This window comes from Sander lucioperca, chromosome 5, assembly GCF_008315115.2.
Source record: "Sander lucioperca isolate FBNREF2018 chromosome 5, SLUC_FBN_1.2, whole genome shotgun sequence".
NCBI classification, from domain to species: Eukaryota; Metazoa; Chordata; class Actinopteri; order Perciformes; family Percidae; genus Sander; species Sander lucioperca.
In genome coordinates this window covers 25,115,250-25,130,568 of record NC_050177.1, presented here as the reverse complement: position 1 = coordinate 25,130,568, position 15,319 = coordinate 25,115,250, and the positions used below count along the sequence as shown (strand labels likewise).

Below are 15,319 nucleotides of genomic sequence, written 5' to 3'. Positions count from 1 at the left end.
GCGTGCAGCACTTAATGCACTCGACAAAGCCAACACATATGTTGTCACTGCCCACAAGTGTTTAAAATGGTTCCATGCCTCCGACTTTCCTCCAAACTTGCTCAAAAGTAGGCTAATTCTCCTGATTTTCTTTTTTTTCTGTACATCTTCAAGCTCCATGTTGCACTTAAGCTACACCATACAGCACAGCAGGCCTGGTGTGATGCGTGCGAGTGGAGGAGACGCTGCGCATGATTATGGCATTGCTTTCTCCCCACCCAATTAGGCTAAAAAAGTATGTTTAAAAAAACACAAATGCTTGATCAAGGGCCCGGCCCCGCCCAAGGATAGTGGCGGGAAATGTCGGCCCGACCCGGCCTGTGGGTCGGGTCCAGTTCGGGCTCGGGCAGAGAATCTAAACTCTAAACGCGTTCGTCCAATCAGCTGCCGGTCAAGGGGGTGGAGCATCAACCATGGATGTATGATGTCGCGACACCACGCTTCAGTCGTCACGCAAAAGTGGATCTGTACTGCGAGACGCTCCCGGTGTGGTATGGCGCGTGGTGGAAGACGGAACGCAACAGGAACGCAGATGGAACGCAGCACAGATGCGCCCAGGGGGAAATGGGGGTTATGCCAAGCAGCATGCTTGAAGAAAAACATTGGTCAGTCTCTGTTTGCACTTTGATTATTTAGAGAGAACTAATTTGATTATGGTTTACAAAAAAACTTTCTTTTTTGTGCATAGTATTATCATGTACTCTTTTGGGGATATTGCATTTTAAAAAGGCCCTTTTTGTGATGCATAGGTTTGTTAAAAACCTGTATGAAAGTGTTCTCTCAACTGAGTCATGAGTGGGGCTTTGAGGCCTTTCAGACCTAATCAGATTAACTAACTAAGCCACATGGTGGGTCAGCTGAATGCAAGGCCTACATATATCCCTTCATCAAATGTGGGGAAAAAAAAAAAGGGGAGTTTAAAGCAGTGTTGCGGACATTACATTTTTTCATTTTAGTATTTTTCATTTGTACTGCACCTGCCAGAAGGTAGGATGTGCACACAATGACAATGTAGTCATTCATTTTTGTTCTGTTTTATTTTTAATTTTTAATTTGAGGAAACTAAAGTAGTTCAGTTAGAAGGTCACACACAGCTTCAATTAGAAGTGAGAAGCTCACACCGCAGTTATTAGGTCTGAAGAGGTTAGTTATACAGGAGAGAAGCAGTTTGTGGCAAAACCTTTCACAGTGCTTGTTTTTCCATTTTGCGACTTTCGAGAAAATAAAAGATTTTTTCTTTAAAATAGTTTTAAAATCTTGTCTCTTGTTGTCGTCAACCCAATATTGTGTATCGTCTCGTGTGCTGAATGTCTCGTCACATGCTACTAATAACTGCTTAGCTTTGTCCTGAATTTCAGATGTCATGCTTTAAAAAACAGTTGTATCTCAGAAAAAAAGGTACATTTGGGTTTTTGTAGCAACCTAATGCAGAAGAGAAGCTCCTCAATGTAGAGATTTTGGATGTAAGAACAACACAGATTCAGGTGGAACTTTGTTCCAACCTTGAACAGTAAAGTTTTAAGTGAAGTGAAGTTTTGAAAATGAAGACATCCTTTTGGGTGGGACTGTGAACTGAGCATGTACTGCAGTGGTGTGTAATATCAAGGGGAGCAAACAAGTGTTTAATGTGTATCAAAAATCACTTATGCTTAGCGTATGCCCAGTGTTAGTTCCAGTATTAAAAGTCCTGCTGACAGATTCCAATCCAGTGTTTTGATGGGAAGCTAGAAAATACAGTTATGTAACTTTCATCAAACTAGCAAACTACTAAGCTTATTGCATTAAATCACAAAATGACATTGCATTGGTAATTAATAATGTATAGTATGTGATAAGCATGAGTAATGCATGTCTTCCAGTGCAGTGAGGGACAAAATGTTAAAAACGATTTTAAAAAGTTAGTACAATGTAACTAAATTAAATCAGTCCATTGGATCACTCGTTAGAAAAGAGGGTCTATTTCATATTGAAATCTCCCAAGCAAGTTATTTTAAACATCAGAGGTAAAGTAAAATTGTACTCTCTTATCCATCATTTCACGGTCCACTTCCCCATCATTATTATAACTTCTGGCCCAGTTTCAAAGGAGCAGGTATGCCAGAGTCTCTCTCAGTGACGCTCACCTGTCAAAACAGAGCCCAACATTTAAACGCTGTTTAGCTTTCGCATTATGTGCAGATGACAACGAGTGGACTTATTGTCTCTCAACACAGACCACCTCTGGCAATCAGCTGCTGTATGTCCCTCATCAATCAGAATCAGAATTCTTTATGAATTCCCTCAGGGAAATTATTCAGTTGCAGTTGCTCACAGTCACGTTCGAGGTAAAATAAGAGTAAGAAAAGAGCAAGTCAATAAGTGTATACAGTAAATACACAATCTGTGTGTGTGTGTGTGTGTGTATTATGAGAGATAATGGAAGGGAAAAACACTCCCAGATGCATGTGATGTGATTATACCCTTGATTATCTGATTGGGTAATCTACAGGCAGGCTGGAGGCGTTCAAGACAAACACACTATCGGCAGACTGTTGACTGAGCATAAACTAGGAAGTGCGCAAACACACACACACACACACACACACACACACACACACACACCTGTAATTAAACATGTGCTCAATTGTGCATAGATATAGTAAACGCCAAGCAGAAAGGCTATATATATATATATATATATATATATATATACACGTATATAAACACACAGTATCTATAACATTTGTGACAACCATACATACATATGAGGCTGGCGTGTGTTTTTTCCCTGGAAGCTGTGTATTATGGAATCAAGGAAATTGAGCTGCTGATTGTATTGCATATATATATATATATATATATATATATATATATATACACACGTATATAAACACACAGTATCTATAACATTTGTGACAACCATACATACATATGAGGCTGGCAGCTGACATGTGCGTGCATGCGAGGAGACATCACTTGACAGGGTCAGTGATCTCACCCACAATGACACTTCAAATCAATCTGAATAGAGGTCTTGCTTTACGGAGGACACAGCACATCTGGAAGCGTCACAGAGGCCAGGCTTAGTGTGTGTGTGTGTGTGTGTGTGTGTGTGTGTGTGTGTGTGCGCGCGCGCGCGTGCGTGCGTGTGTGTATAGTTTGTGTCCACACGTGTCTTATGCAATGTTTGTTATACACACATCATTAGCTGTGCAGAATACACACCAGACAGGGTCTAGTAAAGGAAAGAGGTTTAGCTTTACTTTGCCAACAGAGGGCGCTTCAAGTGCAGTACATACAAAATAAACTATGGCAAACTAGGGCTGGGCGATATGGAGAAAATCAAATATCACGATATTTTTGACCAAATACCTCGATAGCGATACCGCAACGATATTGCAGTGTTGACTATTGGTGCTTTCACAAAATATTTACACAATGAGATTTGTGATAAATAATCATCAGTAATGTGGATACGATGACTAAGTGGGTAAATGCAAATAATACAGTTACAACAGTCTGGTAAGTTCAGAAAATGACATCACTCTACTGTAATGCAGCCTTTAAAACCAGGAAAAGACAACACTTAAGCCATATCACGATATTACGATATCCAAAATCTAAGACGATATCTAGTCTCATATTACGATATTGATATAATATCGATATATTGCACCAGCTCTATGGCAAACTGGAGATTTACACAAATTCACTATTTATGATTAGCGCAGGACAAACTAGGGTAGCTTTTTTCTTTAAAGGTTCCATGGCATGAAAATTTCACTTTATGAGGTTTTTTAACATTAATGTGATTTCCCCTAGCCTGCCTATGGTCCCCCAGTGGCTAGAAATGGCGATAGGTGTAAACCGAGCCCTGGGTATCCTGCTCTGCCTTTGAGAAAATGAAAGCTCAGATGGGCCAATTTAGAATCTTCCCCTTATGTTGTCATAAGGAGGAAGGTTACCTCCCCTTTCTCTGCTTTGCCCGCCCAGAGAATTTGGCCCGCCCATGAGAAAGAGAGAGACATCATGGCTTACAAACGAGCAAAGTGGCAGTTGGTCAAGGCCACACCCCCACCCTCCACCTTGCCCCCCCTCTCTCCTCCTCAATAGCATTTAAAGCTACAGACACAGAAATGACACATCCTAAGTAAAGCTCATTGTGGGACTGGCTCTAGTAGCTGTAATTCTGCACCAAGGCTGAATTTCGGGAAAGAGACTTCAGATACAGTATTAGGGGACCACTAAGGCCTATATAAAAGCATCCAAAAAGCAGCATGTCATAGGACCTTTAAGTGCATTTTGCAAAGAAATCAACTAAATCAATTAAAATGTGGCATTATCTCTTGAATAGAGAGTTTTAAACACGTCTATGATCACATATACAAATATATACAAATATCATTAAAAACCACGCTGTGTATGGTATACAATACACAAAGAATATCATTAAAAACCACGCTGTGTATGGTATACAATACACAAAGAATATCATTAAAAAACACGCTGTGTATGATATACAATACACAAAAAATATTAAAAACCATGCTGTGTATTCTATACAATATGTTATATACTTAAAATAATAATGTAAGTAGTAAAACAATAAAAGCGAGTTTCCACTCGGCTTATAGACTTTACATGACATTACAGGTTTTGAAATCGCATTTTTTTGGCTCGAGGGAAGTTCTTTCAAATATAAAAAGTCCATGGATTAAAAAGTCAGAATAGAAAGAGTCATAACCAATCTTGTTTGCAGTTTGAACTATAGTTCTAAACCTGGCTGCAGTTTTACAGGCGTCTCTTTTACAATGGTGGCCTATGGGGGCAATTCTTTCTAGGACCCAGGGTGATTTTTGGTTGCCACTGGAAAAAAAATTGGCTGAAAGGCTGAGCGGTGTTCCTGGGGGGCTGGCTTTTCCCCTTTACATCACCTAGGCACACAAGTCTGGTGGGAGCGAGTTTGAATCGCTTCAGTAGTTGTAGAACTCCAGTGAGCAGGCTGGCAAGGCTATTTCTTACTTTAAGTACTTTAAATACTGAATGAAGTGATTATTTTCTCTAATACAGATGATGCAGAGTCATTAATTAATTATTCATGACAAGAAATTTGATAACCATTGTATTTTTCCATAAGTCTTTTATGTTAGCGATTAGAACGTTACATAGTTGTTTTGGTATCTTGTTAGATAGCTTGTTGGATAGTAATTCACCCACTACCACTAACACGGCGATAAGCCTATGTGTGAACTGATATCAAGCTAATATTGTAGATCAACCGTGGTGTTGGGTTTTGCTCAATATGATGTTAAGTGGCAGATCAGTAGGCTTGCTGCAGTTGAATATAACTGCCCCCCCCCCACCTGACAAAGTCAATATTAACTCTCTTTTAGCTCTGATTTTGGTCTCTATCAACTCCTGAGGGAAATATCTGACTCTTTAGCAGCTAAATCCTCCTGACCTCCTCTATGTTCCCCAGTTGCTCACTTGTCCGCCTACTGTTTGATGCTGGACATGAAGAGTACAGTGGTGTTTTAGAGCTTTTCTGCTGAAAACCGCTGCCTGTTGCATAAGGCTGTAGGCAATCGAAGAAAATTGGTCAAGTGAAATTCTACAGTACCTACTCTTCAACCGATCGATTGATTGATGGGGAAAACAAGTCTGTTAATCTCTAGATTAACTAAATTGGCCATAGTGCACTGAGTGTACTCTACCTGGTGGCCAGAGCAAGTACTCAGAAGTTTTTTCTGTCGTCCTGGTTTCAGTAATATAGGTTTTTGTGGCCTAAGATTTACTGAAACGCTGACCCAAATAAGGCTGCTTTGCAAATGAGGTGGGGGCGCTAAAGTGTTGTGAATAAATAATCTCACTTATCTTTGTAGAGGAACAGTGGTTTAGGGAAATTGTCATCATACAACGCAGGATAATAAAGGCCAAAGGCAGAAATTTTAATTGGTTCTACATTTAAGTGATTCTTACAAATGGCCTCCGAAATGGTGTCACTGTGCAAGATTATTGAATAAGTAATGCCCTCTCCTCCAAGAACAACTCTAGCTTTTAGAGAATAAGGCTGCCGTTGTTTACACAAATCCCATGAAAATACAAACTGTGTCATCAGTGTTCATCATTAAACATGTTGCCCAGTGCAACTGTATGTCTCTTGCACGTGTTTTGAATAGTTTTTGGATGATAACGGCACTGAGGCCTGTAGCCTTGAATAGTAGCCTGAATCCTTGCTTGTTAACAGGATACATTTTCTGTTGGTATTTATGGTGTTTACTGATTAAAAAAAGATAATTTAAAATCAGCATTATATTTTAAGCTAAGTAGCTCAGTCAGTAACACTCCAACACTGTTGTGTATGCCAACCATTCCTGCATAACAACTGTTTAAAGATCTTGCCTTTTATCCCAAACTGCCCATGCTGAATCAACAGAGTAATGGAATAGGTAAAATCTGGAAATCCCTAATTATGTGTCAAATCAATTTTCTTCAAAGTTCAAACTGACAAATGTCTTAGAAAGTAAAGCACTCACTGAGAGCAGAACTAGTTATAACTATCTCCTGTTGACTGAGTGTTTACTGAAGTACAAGAGAAAAAACAGACATACAAACAGATGTATGGACAGATCTAGATTCTGCTCGTCGATGCTTCCCCCTGCTCAGGCCAACCACCCTCCCCCCTTTCACCTCTCACCGAACATATTTTGGAGCTAAAACACACCATTGAATCGAGTAACAAGGCAATCCTTGTCCGAGGTCACCAAACCTCACCTGGACAGCCAGCGGGGAAGCCACTGTACGTGTATGTGTGTGAATGTGTGAGCACGTGTATACAGTAGTGGCCGAGCCAGGTTAAAATTATTTGCTGTTGCCTTTCAGAAGGAAGCTGTGGAGGTTACTCTCTCACAAACACACACACACACAAACACACATTTTGCGCTCTCTTTGCTCTCTATCCCAGGCCCTCTTCTCTCTCTGTGGGAGCATGTGGCATAGAGCCATATTCACATTATGCAGAGACAAACACACAAAAACACACACACACACACACACACACACACACACACACACACACGCAATATCTGTCGCACAAAACCACAAGTGATCGACACAAACTTCCGCCAAGAGTGTGTCTGTGAGTCTGTGTGAGAGCTCGGAGTTGGTGTGTTTAGAAACGGCAGCAGAGAGGCTGAACACAGGGACCAGATAGTTGTCCTTTTACCATCAACACTCTTCCTGCACTTGGCAGCAAACCTCCTCTCGCTCCCCCTCTTTTCCTCACCCTCCCCAGCAAATCTTTCAACACTCTCTTTCCCTTCCTCTCACTCCCTCCCTGCTCCTCTCTCACGCAGTAGTTCCTGCATTAGGTCCCCTCAAGCTAGTTTTTTCTCTCTCTCTCTCTCTCTCTCTCTCTCTCTCTCTCTCTCTCTCTCTCTCTCTCTCTCTCTCTCACCCACCCACATTTGGCTTTTTGACTGCTGCTTGGGGCTGGATGCAGCTTGTGCTAATGCCACTGTGTTCTTCTCCTTCAATCACTTCTTTTTTGAACCCATCTTTCCATCTATCTTCAGCGTCTGTCGCTCTGTCTACCTTTCCTGTATTTCTCAGTGTTTCTTTTGAATGAAATGATCCGTTGAAGAAGGCCAAAGCAGGACCTCTGGCAACACAGACCTGGCTACGAAATCCAGTCTTTCTAGCCATGTTTTTCCTTAACCATGCCTAATTTCTGTATATCTCACTCCACTTCTTCCTTGCTTTTTCTCTGCATAGCACTACTCTTCCATTCCCTTTTTCTAGCTATGACCAAAAAGAGTCCTAACCTTAGAGTAAAACAGTTGATATTTCATCTGATAGGTGCTCTGGCACTTTTGCCCCCTGATTATATTTGCACTTTTTTACTGAGAAATTAATACCAGGAGTGTTATCTATAACTGGTCACTTGTGCAAAATATCATGAAAATAAAAGTCCACTATCAATGTTCTCTCTGGTGAAAAGGTTGTTAAAACCTCACTGTGTTATGTATTCATAACAAATATAAAAAAATGATATTCTCTGTTATCTTATTAAAAGGTATAATAAGCCTCAATGTTACACAAAGTCAGATAGCACTGGCAACCAGAACAGGTTGTGTGTCTCCCTGGAAATGTATTTGCGTCAATGAGAGAATGAGGGCCTTCCCTCAAATAGATCTCTGGCACATGTCATTGCTTTAAAATCTTTCTCTCTCCCCCCCCCCCCCCCCTCCTCCTCTCTCACACAGATACTGTACATGATGATGAATATGTTATGCAACACAGTATGGCCTTATTCAAGGTCTGACCTCCATTCTTAAATGAACAAAGATTTAGAAATGACAAGAAAACTAATTTGTGTCACTCTGCTAAGGTGTTATACTTTGACACGTTTTCACTGTAGTGCAACTTATCATACAGTAACTTTGTCATGTTTCGATGGCCTAGGATGAAACTAGTGACTGAATGTTTTCTGTAATGAACTATTGTGACTATGTAACAGAGAGGGAAAGAAAACTGCATGATGAAACATAAAAAACACTTTGAAATAGTGCTGCTTTTTTTTTAGACATTCTATTTATGGCTATCGTTATCTTGTATAAAGTGAGTGCTTTTCAATTGCACGTGACCCAAAAACCACTAGCAGAGGCCGTTTCCTCCCCTGAAATCCCCATCCCACTGAGACCCTATCTAAAAGACAAAACACAAGGTCTTTTTGTGGAGCTAGCCCAGAAAGATCACAGTGGAGTCAAATTCATGTAAAAATCCTCAAATATTAAAACTCAACTTGGCATTATATTGAAATAAACCCCTCATTACATTATAAACTCATTTGTTCTGCATAGCAATACAACAGAAAAACAAGAATTTCCTCTCACCTAAAAAATGAAAAAATAAATACAGAAATAAAGCCACAGTGCCAAAGCTATTTTCCAGCTTCCAGTTCAGCAGAGTGCCTGTCTTGCCTCTGGCTTGACAGGCTGCACCAGCCTGCTTCATAAATACTGCACAACCAACGCTTGATGAAAAAAACCTGCTTCTCTCAGGTACAACTGCACTCTGGAGAGCTTCATTATCTACAGTAAGGATAAACTGTATCTACAAACTGTGTGTGTTTGTGTCAGAGAGAGACTTTGAGAGAGAAGGAAAGGGGATGGTAAGAGAAAGCAAATGTGAGTAACTGATTTGACTAATTTGTTAAATGCCTGTTGTGTAAAACAACAGGTTCCAAAATGGTATAAAAACTGAATAGTTGAGTAGTTTCACAACATGCAGTAGAGGCACCAGGAGATATAAAATATATTCTTAGAATATTAAATAATTATAGAAGGGTTTATTATTTTCTCAGTTTTGAGGTCATGGTCCCATATGTGGTGGTTTGATATGCAGACTGGACCTGTGTCTGAAATCACTCCCTCATTCACCATTGCCTTCATAATAAACACTCAGAAGCTTACTCTACACAGAGTAGGCCTAGTTCATTTTTGAAACTGATGAATCCTCATTATTGTACTGTCTCTGACAGGTGCAGGGTTAATTTATACATCTAGTTAAGGTGAACGATTGCTTCATGGCGTATTTAGCAAAACATTATATACATGGTGCACATTTTTTACTCCATTATGTAAACCTTTGAGGACAATATATGGAGAATATACTTTACACTTAGAATTTGGACACACAAATAAAATGTTTACAGCTGCAGCGGCAACTGTTTTTAACACACAACTTTTGACAAAGACCTGTTTATTAATTCCCAGCACCAAACAGCAGACGGACCAAAGTCGTCGGCTAAAGTTGGTGTAAGACCATAACAGAGCTAAAAGGACAAGATTGACATTGGACTTCCATTCATCAAGTGGCCAGCAATTCAAATCTTTATTTTTGGATGTCAGCACACTTTTTTTTTTAAGTATTCTTGTGTTATATAGAGGTTCTCTCTCTCTCTCTCTCTCTCTCTCTCTCTCTCTCTCTCTCTCTCATCAATCTCCATGTTCCTCTCACTGGTCCTTCAGCTTACACAGTGAGGACAGGCTACAGGAGGACACGCTGTCCTGTATTTTAAGTTTCAAAGTTCAATTTGTCATCAGTCCTGTTTCAGACATCACGGGGTAGAACAGGTAATGGAGCTGTTCTAATAGTCCACTAACTCAGCGTTTCCTGGATACCAATTAGCAATGAACAACCAAGCATCCAAAGTCAGACAGCTAATGTGGGATCAGCTCCAGCTTCCACATGAGAGAATGAAATGTGTGAGATGGGACAACATGTGTGCTTCTGGACAGGGCACTCTGAAAGGTGTATGTGATATGCTGTAACAGGACCATTGGTGACTCACCATCACCCTACAGACTGTAGTACAATCTTAGGTAAACTTACAATACTAATTACAGGTTTCTTCATAAAAGGCTAAATCTATGGTTATTGCTATAATCCACAGTGACAATTTATTGACACGAAAGAAGAGTGATTTGCCCAATACCTTAAAATTGGCTTTACGTCATCATGATCACAAACAGTACTAAAGTGACTAACTGAAGAGTTGTGTAGCCAAGGAAGGGGATCATTCATTTTTGCTTTTATAAAAAAAAAAAAACTGGTATCGTATATATATTTTGATTAATAAAAACCATGAGAAAACACATTTTAAGAAAATGAATAACAGTTTTAATATCCAGGAAAATAGCATGGCTATTTAAAAGTAGCTATAAAGTGCAAAGGCTAGTATGCAGGCACACAGAGTAACCCATCATCCCACTGTGAGGTATACCTCTGAGCATTTAACCTGTCAATTACACCACTAATCAAAAGTAGAGAACTAAGCAATTTAATTACTGCTATTAGGCTTTTCTTTCTCAGTCACACTTTCTGTCCCTCTTGTCTCAAAATCTACAAATGACATCAGGACAACGTTGCCAACTAATGGAAAATGACCTGTGTAATCAGTTAGGATTACATTGCTTCTTCAGCTAAGCCATACATGAATAAGTATGACACAAGCTCACCCACTCAGAATGAGCACTGTGACCCCCCACTGCACAAGCATGTGTATGGATCACCACTATCTCTGCATATGGCAACAACATTGCCAGCTTCTCATTCATTCCTCCCAAATCTCTTGGTGTTTATCTGAGTTTGTCACTAGAGGGCATGAGCACATTTAGGGGCAAAGACTGCAGGAGAGTAACCTTCAGTGCATGAGGCATTCATGGGTATAAAAGGATGATCAGTGGAAGCACCATTTGTTTCAGTGGGAGGTCAACACCCAGCCGTAAATAGTATCATATAAAACACGATTTGATATGTTTTCATGATGTGCATATGTGAGTGAGCGAGTGACATCAGATGCTGTAGTCAATTGTGGAAAAAAGCTTTAATACAAACTGAAAACACAGAAATCACAGACCACTTTCCGGGCTTAAAAGATTATTGTTTTCCTTCATTTTTTTTATTTAAATGTTCACTCCAAATGTTTGTGTTATTAAATAGATTATTATGGCAAAATAGAATCAAGCTCACTTTTGGCATAGTAATATGGCTTACTATTTTTCAGTGATTAGAAAAAATGATACAAGCACAAAATAGAGATTTGGTGTGGATGTAAATCCAATCCTGCAGGTCATTCCATGTCTAAAAAGTGTTTTTATTGGGTCCATTTTATAGTGAACATTCAACTTTCTGTCAATTCATGATGTGACAATAAATAGTGTACCCAGTTTCAGCTGATACCTATGGCAGATTGTAGATACAACAATGGACATCTGTAAACATTTAGTTACAGGAGATGTAGAGCACTATCTGTAAATTGTGTAAATTAAAGTAATATTGTGGAAAAATTGGCAATAATTATAAATAAATAAAAAATGATGAAGGACTTCAAACTCTGGCTGTCTGTAACTGAACAGAAAACGATATACTATATACATACAGTATATATATTTTCACTTTGGTAAAAAAAAACATTAGGGTGCAAAGCAATTGAAGCATTGATTGAGCATTCATGAAAGCACAATTCTCTCCGTATACGATGTGTTATGGTATGCAGTCCACAATCAACACATCTTTTACATCTGCACATTTAAATCAGAACACGAGCCAGATGTTGACATGCTAATTCATAGTAAATAATCCTAAACAGTGTCACACTTACATCCCCAAAATAAACGTTTTTTCAATGGAAAAAAAAAACCCAACACAATTTAAGTAAAGTATGTTCAGTAGCTGAGATCAGTGCTATTTTGGGATGTGAGCAACTCAAGTCGGATAACAACAGAGAGTGTGCTTCAAGCTCCAAGTTAGCTCATTAAAAAAGTATTCAGGGCAGAGCACATCAACCTCATTCATGGATTTTTGGTCACATCCAGCTATTTGTTGTGGATCACATTGTAAACATTTTCCATTATCACTACAGCTTTATTCGTTTTACCCATTCTCTACACAGAGAGTTTCCAAAAAGATCAACAACAGGGATATGTAGGTGCTATTTTAATTAACACATCAGAATACTACAGAGTGATATACAATGTAACTATAATCCTGTGCTGTTATTGCCACTAACACTACTGCGATAATCATGCACCACAAGAGAAGGTTCTTATGAGGACACAGTTGTATCAAATTTGGCTCCATCATGTGTCAAGTTTGGAAACACGTGCACCTCACCACTAGCCAGCACCCAGGATAAGAGTCTTTCAAAATATTTACATGTGACCTCACACCTATGAACACACACACACACACACACACACACACACACACACACACACACAGTAACTTGGCATGCTAAGTGTGCACCATCTATTTGCTTATCAGCAGCACAAACACAGCAAGCACAATGATGACGACCAAATTAACAGCAGTGTCAGAGCGAAGGTAAACAGCAGTGTTTGCACGGTGTAGAGGATGTTGCAATTCAAAAGACCATAACAGGCGTTTAAATCACACATTTAGGCTAGTAATGGGTCTCAGAAACAGCAGCCAGATGTAGGTTTATGGAGCACACAAGTCATATAGTATTATAATAATAAAGCGTGGAATTACAATTTTCATGAAGGAAACCCGCGTAAAGCTGTCACACATGCCATCAGCAAAAGAGAGAGGATACAAAAAAGCGTTGCAGCAGGTCTACAGTAGCTGAAAGGTCATAAGAAAACTAAAACGTTCAACGTGTTCTGGTTCATACGTCCGAAGTTGGACATGTCTTACCTGGTCCCGCGGAATGCAAGGCAGCGAAGTCCTGCGGTGGGACTTGCTGTTGCTCTGACCGTGAGCCATCATTTCCGAGGCCGCTATGGAGCTGGACCTCCGTCTCCTTTTGAAGACAGGGATGTCCTCCTCCTTCGCCCCGGTCACAGAGCCACAGCACCCCGTCCCGCTGGTCCCTGAGGCCGGCAGGAGCCGGTCAGCATACCTCGCAAGCAAAACCCCCAGCAGCCCCAGCAGGTAGGCCAGGTAGGGTCTCCAGCTGGCCCGGAATGTGCCCAGAGAGACGAGGGAGATGGCCCTGATGACGCTAATGAAGACGAGGATGGACACTCCCTGACGCAGCCGGACGACCAGCAGAGCCCCGCTGCCCAGGAAGCCGAGGACTACCAGGGTTGCGGGGAGGGACAGCAGCTGCTCCTCGGCACCGCGCAGGAGGGACTGCGCCGCGACTTCGCCCAAGTTGCACACCGCTAACAAAAACACCGCGGTGCGGATGAGCACCCCACAGCGAATTAGATACAGTCCGACCCAGAAGAAGGCACATACGAGTGTAAAAACGGGGGAGACGCAGTAACCCACAGTCAAAAGCAGCTCCACAGCGCAGCCCGCCGCGAAATGAAGACGAGAGCCGGAGCCGCTACTATTTCCGTTGCTGCTGCTGCTGCCTGCATCCCAGTCGACCAATCTGAGCAGCAGAGCGAGAATAACGGAGACGGAGGCAAAGCAGACCGCAGACGACACTCCTCGGCAAGTCCATGTCACGGCGACTCTCAACCACGACTGGCTCCCTGCGTCCTGGTGCAACGGGGTGACACATGTCTTCACGTAGCAGTTGCGCTCCAACGCTGCCCGGGGATATTTTTCATGAGCGCTTCTTGATGAACCTCTGTCGCTGTCTGCCTCCAAGGCCATCGCTCACCAGTCAAGCGGAATGCTGGGCTGACCGTCCGGGGAAATAATAGATTTAGCCTCTGTGTGAGCGTCTTAGTCTACATGTTCCACCTGATTCCCATGATAATGCTTGTTCTCTGTGCGCAACTGGCAGCTAAATATTGGTCAGTGATGCTTCCTTCCAAAACAAACGTTCTATAAGTAGGCATATCATATTTTTTAATAACTGCCAAATTATGGGGTTCACAACTTTTCTGTCTCAGAACATTTGGTCTACTATTGGGTTGCCTCTGGTAGTAATCAGTGAACCAAAAAAGCAACCCCTGGCGTTTCACACATCTAGGCCACTGCCTCCACATAGTCTCTCACTCACCCTCTATCTCTCTCTATTTCTCTCCCCTCCCAACACTATCCCTTTTTTTGTGCCGCTCTGGTGATTCCTCCGTCACGTTTCAGCTCTTCCCCGTGTTTCTGTTCATTCTGTTCATTCATTCAGGCTGATGTGACTCAGTTCGCAGTGGATGGATGCCATGTTTACATGGAGATTTCCTGGCTTGTTTTGGAAGATGAAGCAGCCCATTATATGAATAGTAATCATGTAGCATAATACATTTTAGAGCTACTCCGCTGTATAAATATGACAGGAGACCAAAAAGGGGATATCATACTGGTACCGCACAACTGTAAACTGTAAGCTATCTAAGGTCACTCGAAACTCACATGTCAAAGACATACAGTTTAGAAATCTGTCTTCACTGCCATAGGAAGTTACTTAAAGGTGCTCTAAGTGATGTGATGCGTTTTTTAGGCTACAACATTTTTTGTCACATACAGCAAACATCTCCACACTATCTGCTAGCTGACTGTCCCCTGAACCCACTGTAAAAAAAATGCAGTCTCTGTAGACAGCCCAGGCTCCACAAACGGCAACAAAAACAAACTGTGCCAACCTGCACAACGAACCATAACAAACAGCGTTCCAGCCAATAACTGACAAGAAGGAGCTGGTTGAGTCATGAACGCGCATTGTGGAAGTAGCCTACTGGCTAATGCTGCTGCAGTGATGGCTGAAAAAATGTTGTAGCCTAAAAAACGCGTCACATCACTTAGAGCACCTTTAATTCACTTTCCTTGCGCCTGTATGCACCAAGTGTTCATTTTCATGGATGTACTCCAAAAAAAACAGACA

General features: G+C 41.1%; 1 protein-coding gene across 2 annotated transcripts in view; it reads right to left on the bottom strand.

Moving 5' to 3' along the window:
- Nucleotides 1-14,507, bottom strand: part of LOC116048291 (cGMP-inhibited 3',5'-cyclic phosphodiesterase A-like) — a 55,052-nt gene extending 40,545 nt beyond the window's left edge. Inside the window, exon 1 of one of the 2 annotated variants that reach the window (XM_031297298.2) lies at nt 13,240-14,507. In XM_031297298.2, the coding sequence (XP_031153158.1) occupies nt 13,240-14,151 (912 nt within the window). In that variant the 5' untranslated portion in view covers nt 14,152-14,507. The remainder of the gene's footprint in view (nt 1-13,239) is intronic. The other variant, XM_031297297.2, reaches the window with a different exon arrangement.
- Nucleotides 14,508-15,319: the final 812 nt, after the last annotated feature.